Below are 12846 nucleotides of genomic sequence, written 5' to 3'. Positions count from 1 at the left end.
GTGAATGATTAACTGTGACTTCTCTAGTCCTGACTGTTAATCTGTTAATCCAAGAGAAAAAAATCCCTTCACTATACCTAGTTTCCTTGATATGGAATGGCTAACACCAACTAGTGATGGATATATTTGTTCTTATTGTCTTATTTCATGATGGATGACTTAAAGGATAATTGAAAGAGCTGAAGAAATCATACAGAAAGCACAAAATGCCGAGCTCTTGGAATTCAAAAATGTAAATACTTAAAACTGTATTTTCTGTCAGCATTTATGGAAATTTGCTTTTTAGAAAAGGGCCAAGAATATTTCCATTTTCTAAGTTTATCTTTCGCTATTGATGTTACTTAGCTACAACTTTATTGACTGATAGGGAATGCATATGATAGCCCCCCCTTACCAAAGAAGGATACATTCCAGGACCCCCAGTGGCTGCCTAAAATTGCAGATACTACATTTTTCTACATACACCTATGATAAAATTTAATTTTTAAATTTAGACACAGTAATACATTAACAGCAAAAACTCATAATAAAATAGAACAATTATAACAATATACTGTAATAAGAGTTATATAAACATATACTCTCTCTTTTTCAAAATATCTTATTGTACTGTACTCACCTTTTCACTTAAAGGAAACACTTTACGTCTTCTCTTTGGCATGTCCAAATTGCCAGCATCACTATTCTAGCACTTTGGGTCCATTATTAAGTAAAATAAGTATCACTTGAACATAAGCACTGCAACAGTCGATCTGATAACTCGGATAACTAAGTGACTAACGGGCAGGGAGAGTGTACAGTGCGAACACACTAGACAAAGGGATGATTCACAGTCTGGGCAGGACAAAGCAAGACAGTGAGAGATCTCATAATGCTACTCAGAACAGTGCACAATTTAAAACTTATGAATTGTTTATTTCTGGAATTTTCCATTTAATATTTTCAGACCACAGTTGGCCTCAAGTAACTGAAACCACGGAAAACTAAACTATGGATAAGGGGGCTTACTGTAGCATCTAGTCATCCTTCATTAAGAAAGGATAAATAGAATTAAATCCAGGTCTAATGTTCTCAAATCTGGCATATTTCTAATTTTGATATTTAGGCCTCCTTATTTGTAGGCTTCAAAAGCTTTTCAAAGCATTTTTACACACAGCCTGTCACCCCACTTTCAGCAGTAGGAAAAACAGTCAGTTTAGCATTTATTATTAACAAAAAAAGTAATGACTATCATTAAAAAGTACCTTAATAACTCTCTGCTCTACTACAGTATCCAACCATTCAATAAAAGCCTCTACGGTGGCATTCTTCTTAAGAAGATCTTTCAGTTCTTGGAACACTGTGATAGAGTCATCTACCATGTAAAAAAGAAAAAAAAATATTGCACTCTACTTTGAACCCAAGAGAAAAACTAAAACTAGAAATTATTAATGATGTTATATCATAAAAAAGAAGATAGGTATATTAAACATGTTAAAAAAATTAATTCCGTATTCTGAGAATAATAACAAAAATATTCTTAGTACTTTACTCTTCAAAAATTTAAGCATAAATGTATGTATCTTGGTATATATTGAAACAGGTTTATAGAGTATATAGCTATGTATATACCAGGGAAGAGTACATTGTCGTTACAGTTGATTATTCATTTTGAGTCCAAGGCTTTCACTAAGTGTGACAGTTTAGTCGACAGCTAAAGAATGAACTAAGCTAAGCTTATTGATTTGCTGCTTTATGAAATATTCTTTATCTTTAGCAAAAATTAAATTCTGCACTGCAGAATTGAGCCACTTACACAAATGACCTTTTATCATGTAACATTTAAAGGGGCAGTTTAGGATTATACTTTTATTAAAGAGCTCAAGGTTTACTAAATCTCAAAGGGTTATATAATTTTATGCTAAGAAACGAAAAACAGGGCTAAGTTTGGACAGTCCCCAGAGAGTTATCCATCGTTGGTGTTGTAGCCTATGTGAGGCTGCATTTTTTCTTTGTTTTCAGAGATAGAGGAAGGGAGAAGTAGTGAGTTGTTATCTCTTGGAAATCGAGCCTGGTTGTCTAGTCACATATGTTGGTTTGGTAAGCTCTGTCAGATGGTTCAAACCTGATCAGGGAGTCTCTGCTTTGAAAAACAGTGTTGTGTAGAGATACTATTTTGACATGCATTACATACCGTATGATGCCAAGAGTGTTTAATGCATGGGGAAGTGTATGCATATAATGTAAAAATGAAAGAAAACTCACAAAACTCAAGACTATTTTTATTATTTCCAAGATACTTCTATTTTGGTAATATCTAGGCAATGAGATTTTGGATGGCTTTTATTTTTCTCTTAATATTTTCTATATTTTCCAGGTTTTCTACAATGAGTACAACTATTTTTAAATAGAGAACACATTTTTTATTAAAAATGTTTCTGTGAAGTAGGTTTCTCAAATAGATATGATTTTGTAGTTCAAAGGGAGAACATCTGGCAATGTCTTGGAGACACTTTTGGTTGTCACAACTTGGGGAGGGAAAGCTGCTGTTGTCATGTAGTGTGTAGAGGCCAGGGATGCTGCTAAACATCCCACAATACATAGAACGCTCCCACCCGCCACCCACAACAAAGAGTTATCCAGCCCAAGATGTCAATAGTGCCGAGGTTAGGAAACTGCTCTGAACAAAGAGAAGACTTACGTTCAGTGTAGATATCAGATTCAGTGTCTGTGCTGCCTGAAATGGTGAGAAGGGCCTGAGATCCAATACTATTCAAGTCAACTTTTTCAATATCAGATACCATAGAATTTACAACATGCTGGTCAAAGAGAGCTGGTCTGGCAATCTGTATAAAAAAAATAAAAAAATAAATCACTAAACTATATCATTGATAATCTATCTAAAAGAGTGTTTTAGCTTCTAGAGAAACAGTTCCTTCAGGGAAAAGTATCATAAATAACTGTTTTTCTTATATTAAAGCTAAAAAAGCAATAACTGAGACTCATAATCATCCCTGTTAAAGGTTTGAAAACTATTTTGGGCTTAGAAAAGAATTTATTTAATTCACGGTTATAAAATAAGGATTTTACAAATTACATTTCTTATGTAGAACTATTCCAAGCTAGTTTCTAAAAATTGAGAGAGCTAGAAACTGTCATAAAGCAAATAATCATTTGAGGGGAAGGAAAGTATACTTTAACAATCTACAAACACATATTTCTAACTTAAGAATTACTTTTTTCTTCCCAATTTAAGAGAACCAATTAGAAGGTAGTTTTAAAATGTGTTGGTTTTGTGGGTTTCATAGTATCCAATATCACATGGGCTCATTCCTTATAAACTTAATTTTATAATTGGATTCATGTGGCAGATAAGAGTTTTACATTTTACATTGCATTCAGAATTTTATTTTTACTTTTATTTTGAAATAATTTTAAATTTATAAAAAAGGTGCAAAATTAGTGTAGAGTGCAGGGGATGCGGAACCTGCGGATATGAAGGGCCAACTGCATTTACATATACTTTCTATCCAGCTTCTCCTAATGTTATCAGCTTACATAACCATTATATATTATCCAAATTAGGAAATTAACCTTGGTATGATACTGTTAAGGAAACTATAAAAATAATTCTAATTTCATCATTTTTCCACTAACGTCCTTCCTCTGCTCTAGCATTTACTCTAGGATCTCACATTGCATGTAATTGTTGTCTGCTTCATCTCCAATCTCTGAAAGTTCATCATTCTTTGCTATAAGATTATCTTTTTGAGTTGGTGACTCAAATATCCTCATCTTACTAACATACCTGAGCAAGATGTAAGAACGATGTTTGTCGTTTCAGAGAAGATACAAATCTTCGCACAATGGGTATTTTCTTGTCAGTCAGAGCTTCCGGCAAGTTTTCCAAGGATGAAACAACCCACTGTTCCCAATTTTTAGCAAAATTTCTTATGTCTGCTAATGCTAAAACACCTATGTGTTAAATGCCAAGTTGTTCAAAACTCATTAAATAAATGTAGTGTAATGGAGGTATACAATTTTTCTATGATTCTAACAACATGATTTTTGAAGTCAGCTTGGCCTGCTATTTACCATCTTGGTCAAAATATTCTCCTCAAGCTCCAGTTTCCTCATCTGTTAAATAGGAATAAGAATAGTATCCATGTCACAAGATTATTCTGAGGATTATATGAAATAATTCATGGAAAGTGCTTAGGTTAAAGCCTATTGTGCAGAGTACTCAATAAATACTTTATTATCAATAGTAACTCGTGATTCAATCATTTTCTATAAAATATTTCTGAGTAAATGTAAGTGTGCACTTGATTTTACATATCTTGGCTTCTTGAGAGCCCATCACATTGGTACCATATCCTCATTTCAGATATTTAATATTAGTTTCTAATAATATATTCTTATAATCCAAATATAACTGTGGTGCAAATGATTAAAAATGTACTAATTAGAGGACTCTTTTTCACAAATTTTGGTTGTGTTTATACATGAGAACACATAAAAATTTAAAAATCAGTCAGCAATCTACCTATTATATTGCAACAAAACAGATTTAAATATATTTGGGGTGGAGCATATGTTGAGGACAGAGACGTGATACAGGAAAAAGAGTAGGCAGTTTGGAGTTAAATAGACTTTGAATAAAATATAGGCTCTGCTTCTTACTAATCAGCTGACTCCAATTTAACAAATAAATAAATAAATAACAATAAACAAATAAATTAACTTCTTTATGCTCCTAGATTCCTCATTTATAAATTTGGGCTCATAATAGCTCCTTTGGAATAGTCTGATGAGTTGTGTTTTAAAAATTCCAATTGTTCAATGATAAAGAATTGGTTAAATATAGTGTTTTTCAGATGTTAGAAATCTATGCGACCATTTAAAAGGAAAATATTGATCTATATTTGTTGATAAGGAAAGATTTCCACAATATATTGCCATTGTATGTATACTATGGTTCCATTTTTTTAAATGTGTACAGCAGGTCCTCATTTAAGGTAGTCAATAAGTTTTTGGAAATGGAGGCTAAGTGAAACGACGTATAGCGAAACTAATTTTACCATAGACTGATGTAAAGAGCTAAGTTCCTACAGCATATTTCTGGTCACAAAAACATCACAAGCTTCTAAATACTCAAAACACTTCTAATATTAGATATCGAAATAAATGTGTGCTATACATACACTTAGGAAAGATTAATAGAAACAAATAAGGTCATTATTCTCCAGCCTGCTTGTTCCAGGTCAGGGTCATAGGTGGCCAGGGGCCTAATTTGGCAGCTCAGGGTGCAAGGCAGGAACCCATTCTGGATAGAACGCCTTCCATAACAGGGTGCATACACACACACACACACACACACACACACACACACTCAGTCAGACTGGGATAATGCAGACATGCACACCTTGAGGATGTGGGAGGAAACCAGAGGACCCAGAGAAAACCCACGCAGACTTGGGGAGAACGGGAAAATGCCACACAGTGGCCCCCAGGTGGGAATTGTTTTTCTCATCAACATTGTAACAAAATACATTGAATAATAGGATATTATTTGAAGACCTGCTACATATTTACAGATATTCCTAGAAAAAAGTCTATGATATAATAACAAGACATTAAGCATGTGGTGAGATAGGAGTGATTTTTAAAATAAGCTTATGCAGGTTTTTCATTTTCTACAATGAATGTGAATTACTTGTATACTTAAGAGATAAACACATAAACAGTCCCCTTTGGGCTTATTGTGGGAACTAAGTAAAATAATTTATGCAAAGCCTCAAAGCTCACATTGTATTTAATAAAGGTCAACTATTATTACTTTTAGTCAATGGCTGGATGCCATTCTGGCTGTGACATAGAAGTGGTAAGTGTACCTAATTCAGAAAGTAGATTAGATGTTTAAAGACTATAAACTGATTTTTAAAAGAAACTGTTGGCCACGCCAATATTAACCATGATACAAACAAATAAAAGAATCTAGAGGAAAAGGTAAATCAAAAATAAAATTTATCAATCAGCATTTATTTATTGAGCACCAACTATGTCCACATGCATTTGTGCCTTAATATAGTAAAATAAATTTTGTTATTTAATTACACTTTATTTTCAAAGAAAAATATGGCTTTCTTTTTTCAAGTTTCTATTGGTTCTCAAATAGGGAAAGGCTTCGAGAAAAATCTTCAGGTATCATTTCGATAAACTATTTGAGCTCTTATTCCTTTGTTAAAAGGAGGTGGTAATTCCATTACTCTACTCCTGATATTGCAATTAAGAAAAAAGATATTAAAGATAAAATAATTTTTCTTATAGTTTTTATTATTGTGGTTATTTTCCATCAATTATCCCCATCTATCTTCCTCTAGCCATTTTCCATTAAAAAACTTTTCAGTATCTTGAAAGTCAACCACACTTAAATATTAATTTTTCACTTGGGAAACCCTCAAATTAAAAGGATTTCAGGATTGTTTCATCAGTTTTGTTCAATGAGGTTCAAATATAAGGATTAAAGTGCATCTTTTCCAGCTAAAAAAAGAGACAGGAACAAGGAAATAATCTTGGTAAATAAATTTCTACTTAACATTTTCCTGTAATATAATGTATAACATTAAACCTTATACTAAGAAACTATGGTATTTTATTGACCGAACCTACCTTTCAGGCATTTCTTGCATTGTTGCAGGAATGAGTACGTCTGTAAGAACCTTAATCACAGCAAAAGAGTTAACTTAATTAGTATTTCTATAGAAAGACACATTATTTGTACATTACTTTTATTTCTAGCTTTCTAGAGAATAACATGTTATTTCATTTCTGAAAGTTATACTTTTATCTCTAAAATGAATGTATGTACGAGGGGTGTGTGTGTGCGTATGTGTGTGTGTGTGTAAATGGCAGGGGGAGGAAGAGATTTTAAAACACTGCAATTACTAGGGTAAGCAGATGACACTAACATCATTATGAGAACAGAAAGAGTACTGAAAAGAAAAGGCTAGACTAGACCTAAACATGGGTGAGATAAGAAGTAGTAGAAAGAATAAATTAGGTAGTGCTAACTGATCCCTGCTCAGGAAAAAGTATGATAAATAAAGGAGGTTGGGAACCAGATAATTTAGGAGTGGTACAGATCCACTGAGCTGGCTAATAAACTGAGTGGGACAGCCTGGGGAAGAGGATCAAGAGGTCTCTGGAAAAAAATACTTCAAAATGTGGGTAGACACTAATCTACAAAGGCCTGTTTAGCCTACCAGCAACACACACACGTATTCTGTATATGAGACCGTAAATCAAGAGATAGCATGTATATTCCCAGTATGTGTGTTACCAATGGATTGGCCTTGGTAACCATATACTGTTTTATGGACTAAAAGCTGACCACTCTCTAGAGGTAGGATGAAGATCTGGCAGCTCATCTTTCACTGCTCTTTTCACTGTGCTCACTGTGCCTCCATGGGTCTTCAGTGAAGAAAAGAAATTTGGTTTATTTAAATGTACTTAAACTCGGGATTTTTGTCTTGGACTCAAGGAAATTGACCACTTTGGGGGGGAAAAAAAGTATGTTCTAAGGATATCTCTTGGAATCACTGAAGAACAGTCCAAACAGCTTTATCTTGACAGTGGTCAGTGTGTGTGCATGAGCCCTGGTACTTTTCTTATACTCACTCTTGGAGCCACCATCCTTCCCCTTCCTGCTTACTCTCTCAAGTCTTAAATATTACAGACAATTAGTGCAAACTAAACCTTTTTCCTTTAAATAATGATATTCTTATTCAACCTAGAAAAATGAGACAATCCTTGCTCTCCTTTGTCTTTTAACTTGAACTTCAACTAAAGATAGAGAATATAGTGCACTTACTCCTCCATTCTCTTATCCTGTGATGACGGATTGCTGAACAGAGGATGAAAATAAAGATTCCCCCATTCTGTTTCAAGCCCACCTATCAGTTTTTAGCCTGCAAAGTTGCTTCTGGACTGATTCTATCTAGCTTCTGCTTCATTTCCCTGCAACTAAGAAGAATTTTATTTCCTTAATGCTTAACAAGGCGCCTGCTTGGATATTCTTGCTAACTCAGATTGTGTTTTTAAAAGGAAAGCTTTTGTTTTTTCTCATGATAATTTAATAGATTAATGTAGACAAACACACTTGATGGTACCCAGATTTCAATATAGTTTTCTCCTCAACTTTGACCTTTTTGCTGCTCTAACTAGGAAACAGTCTGTCAAGGAATTGGCCTTTTCTCCTTCCTGCTAAATATTTGGCTAGAAAGCCAACCATCTCATCTCATCTTAGTTCAGGATGTCTTCATAATCCTTCTGCAGGCACTTGGGGACTCTATTTTGGTTTGAGAACAGAAATGACATTAACACATTAAAGCTAGTGATTTCCAAGATTTTTAAGTTATTAATCCAGTAAGAGCACTTAATTCTGTTTCCCCCCCAAAACACTGATATCGTGAACAAAAGTGTTATTTAATCTGAAAACACCTTAAACAGCTAATAAAAATTAACTAAGTGCTCATGTATTAGTATATCATATTCAGAATTATTCTTAGCTGTAAACAGAAGTTGATTTTGTTTTAATAAATATGAATTTATATTAAAATACACTATTAAAAATATATTATTAAACTGCTTGTTTTCTCATCAGAAAAAAATTAATGGTGTTTCTCCAGCCAGAAATAACAAATTCTTTGAAAATACATTGCAAAAAGTTAGATAGAACTCTCTTAAAAGAAATATATGGTTCATGTTGAAGACATCCCAAAGAACTTACCTTATAAAGAATTGAGTCACAAACACAGAAAATGTCAATGATAACAGGGTTTTCAAGCAGGGGAAGAAGATGATCAGGCATTCCTTGCCAAAAGTGTAATAAGAAATGCTGGATCTAGTTGCAGAGCAAAGATTATGCACATTAAGGTTTTTTTCTTGAACTCATATAAAGAACAGGACAAGAAAGTATATATAGCATGGTCAACAAAGCATTCTCTGTCACCCTTACCTCTTCAAAGTTTCCATTAATTGCATTGTCCAAGATGCACTGGCAGTGAGTTTTGTACATCATTATGAGGGTATCAACCTATTTCAAGGAAGAGAAAGCTTAACCAGAGCACCCTCTCAACACTGCTTTCGTTTGTTCACGCATTCATTTGTTCATTCATTCAATACACATTTTTTAAGCTCCTGTTATGTACCAGACATTGTGCCCAATGCTGAAGAATCAAAAAAACAGGAGCAATCCTTATTTTAAGAAGCTTACTGCCTTATGGAGAAAGGATAGCAAACATACGATTACAGTATAGCATTATAAAAACAATGGAAAAGTTGATTGTGTAGGGAGCTATGCATCAAATCAACATGGCAATTCTCTGTTTAATAAGAAAATTACCTTTGATTGGAGAAATAAATATGAAATGGTAAAACACATCAACTCTGTTATTAGTCATCTAGTAGGAACCCAGCGAATCTAAAAGTTCTGAAATAGAGGATTTAGCCTTAGACTTTATTACATAAGCAATGAAAAGTCATATTGAGGAATATTTATAAACTGAATCCTATGAAAATTTTTTCTTTAACTTAAAAAATTTCAAATGTAAGAGAGCACAGAACTGTAGAATAGAAAATAACATTTGTGATCACCTAGTGTAGTCTTTGCATTCATCTAGCTATCTCCCCTTAGTGCTAGAAACAAATTCTGTCCTAGAGAGCTTGATGACTATTTACTAAAATTAAATAGAGTTAATCAAAAACATAAAGCTTATAATTAAAAAAACTACATGTGATAGACATATTCTAGTATTTAATTCCTTGGGATTGAGTTTTACATTAAAAATAATTGTTAGTGTTTTAAGGTTTATTTTACCACCTTCTAATTACATACTATCATGGAGATGGTAAATAATTAATTGGAAAATGTTTAATCTATGTTAGTAAACATTTGTCGCTCCTATAAATCAGTCAATTATGTTTGATTATGTCGATTTCTGACTGCTCCCTGCAAGTGCCATCAGATTCCTAGCAAAGTAAGATATGAAAGCAACATATCAGAAAGTCAATAGAGAAGTAGCTTTAATTGATACCTTTTCTTTAGAAATGCATCCTTGGTATACAAGGTGTTGAGCACTGGGGAATTCTGGAAGAAGTGTTCCAGTTTTTGAGCTAAGTGAATATTTACGAGTGAAGCCACCCTATAATTTAGAAAAATGAAAAGAAATATAGTTATTATCAATTATATGGTTTTAAATTACAATTCTAATAAAACAGAAACCCATAAAATTTTATTCTTTATCCTGAAAGCCATAAGAAACTAGAAGATGTGGGTAAACTATTTAAATTGTGTAACTGAATAAACAAGACAGGTAAAAAGAATTATTGTTTCCAAACTCTAAACAGTTGCAGCGTCAGGATATTTTTCTTATTTGGATTTTAGTTTTAAACATTTTTCAGTTTTCATAATTTTTAGATATTAGTTCACATTTCTTAACAGCATAAGTTTTGAAAGATCTACTTTTAGAACTAGTGAAATTATTTTAACTTGAGAAGATCAAGAATTGCCAAATCAAACTTCCTCGTTTATGACTTAAGTGAGATAATAAGTTAATTTATTCGGTCTCAGAGATAATTAGTGGCAATTGTGATTAGAGTCTAAGTCTTCTAATTCCTAAACTCGTACTCTGAACTTTCTAACCTTCTCTCACCCAAGTTCAGGAATCTCTTGGGGAAAGCATATCGCTATATCAAGTTTTAGACTTTAGCCTTGTTAGCCTTAATTTTCAAGTATGGATAGGGAAAGGATAATTCCAATTAAATAGTTTTTAATACATGAATAAAGAATTACTACATAAATAACTATCACAAATTGATATAATAGAACAGTTAATCCTAATCCACTCTATTTAATCACCTTAATAATTAAAGATATCCTTCAAAGTCTTTCAATGTTTTGGATTTTTCATTTATGAGCACTAATTATCTTTATATCATCAAAGAATGATATTGTCAATAAATAGGGAAAAAATAATAAGATGCAAGAAAATAAAGATTTTAATTCTAAAGAAAAGAAAAGGTTTGGCAAGATAGGCTAATATTTGATAAATGTAACAAAAATGCACCTAAATTCTAATTTTAGAAAAGTTTATACTTTTTATATATCTTTTCTCTTGGGTAGAAAATCAAGAATAGACAGAACATTCTTATGGAGGAAAACCTGGCAAGAAGATTTGCCTAACAGATATAAAGATGTATTATAAAGCTTTAATAAATAAAAGAGTAATGCTGGAATAGTGATAGGCTGAAAAAACACTGGAATGAAAAAAAAAATTGCCAAGAAATGGCCCATGCATACATGATAAAACTTCATTGCAGATTACCAGGGATAAAAATGGCATCTTATCTTGTATCACACTAAACAATCAATTACGGGAGGATTCTGGATAAATGGTGGAATAAGAAGTACCAGGAATATGTTTCCTCACCAAGGTAACAATTGCACTGACATGATCTTTCTGATGTAACTATTTTGGAACTCTGGAGTCTATTAAAGACTTCCAAGTGAAGGCTTGGAGCATAAACTGCAGTTAATTTGGGTCATTTTTAACTCTTAGCTCAGTAGCAACTACCATCCTCCATCCCCAGCCCTGCAGCAGGTTGCAGTAGCAGCTTGCTCACAGCTTGTGGGAACCAGGGTGGGTAGTAATAAGGATCTTATGCTCCAAATATCAGGGATCTGTTTTCTGATCACTGATTGTTGTTTCTGATCATAGAAGTGCAAACACAGAGGCAGGCAGCCATTTTTGCACCTGCTCTGCCATTTTTGTAAGCTCCCCGTCCTCTGCCCCTGGATAAAGTAACTTATGGCAGATTTAAAGGAGCAGTACCTTTTTCTTCCCTTTATGTTTCCCCCTTCTTTTGAAAGCCAGATATTAAAGACTGGGACATACAAAAGCAACTGCATTTATGGGAGAAATTAGAAAGTCACCAAGTATACCCAAGAAAAGGGGCAGGCTGAGAAAAGACCTTAGAAGACCCAAAAGACATCAAGCTGATCTTGATATGAAGAGGGCCTACAACAATAAAAATAAATAAATAAAACAAAACAAGAAGTAAACCCTGGGTAAGGGGAAAATCTGATTTCTAGAGTTACTGCATAATTAGATCCAATGTTGTTTTCAGCAAAAAGTCACAGCCATACAAAGAAACAAGAAAGTATAGCTCATTCAAAGGAAAAAAATAAATCAAAGGAACTATCATCAACAAAGATATGGAAGACAAGCTAGATAAAAACTTAAAACAGCTGTTTTAAAGATGTTTAAGGAACTAAGGGAAGATGTGGAGAAAGTAAAACTATGTATGAAAAATTGGAAATATCAATAAAGAGATAAAAAACCCATAAAGAAACCAAAAAGAAATTCCAGAGCTGAAAAGCACAATAACTGAAATGAGAAATTTATTACAGGGATTAAAAGGCATATTTTAGTAAGCAGAAGAAAGAACCAGTGAACTTAAAGAAAGGACCATTGAAATTATCAAGTCTGAAGAAAGGTAAACAGCAACTAAGGGATCTTTGGGATACTATCAAGCAGATCAACACACACATTGTGAGAGTTTCAGAAGGTGTGGACAGGGAGAGAGTATTTGAAGAAATAATGGCTGGACTTTCTAAGTGTGATGAAAGCTGTGAATATAACCATCCAAGAAGCTTGAAAAAACTCCAAGTGAGATAATCTCAGAGATCTCCACTGAAACACATTAAATCAAACTTTAAAAAGACAGAAACTCTTAAAAGCAGAAAAAGAGAAGCAACTCATTGCATACAAGGGATCTTCAATAAGATTATGAGCAAATTTCTCA

General features: G+C 33.2%; 1 protein-coding gene across 1 annotated transcript in view; it reads right to left on the bottom strand.

Moving 5' to 3' along the window:
• The window catches only part of RFX6 (regulatory factor X6), a 50768-nt gene that overhangs the window by 8440 nt on the left and 29482 nt on the right, over positions 1–12846 (bottom strand). The window contains exons 7-14 of the mRNA XM_039871008.1: positions 10077–10184; positions 8999–9076; positions 8771–8884; positions 6652–6701; positions 5134–5141; positions 3788–3939; positions 2681–2825; positions 1245–1354 (exon numbers count right to left, since the gene is read on the bottom strand). Coding sequence (XP_039726942.1) covers positions 1245–1354; positions 2681–2825; positions 3788–3939; positions 5134–5141; positions 6652–6701; positions 8771–8884; positions 8999–9076; positions 10077–10184 — 765 coding nt within the window. The remainder of the gene's footprint in view (positions 1–1244; positions 1355–2680; positions 2826–3787; positions 3940–5133; positions 5142–6651; positions 6702–8770; positions 8885–8998; positions 9077–10076; positions 10185–12846) is intronic.

Source organism: Pteropus medius, unplaced genomic scaffold (genome assembly GCF_902729225.1).
Source record: "Pteropus medius unplaced genomic scaffold, Ma_sr-lr_union100, whole genome shotgun sequence".
Classification (NCBI taxonomy): Eukaryota; Metazoa; Chordata; class Mammalia; order Chiroptera; family Pteropodidae; genus Pteropus; species Pteropus medius.
Note: the sequence above shows the minus strand (reverse complement) of the source record. Positions and strands in the feature narration are given on the sequence as shown.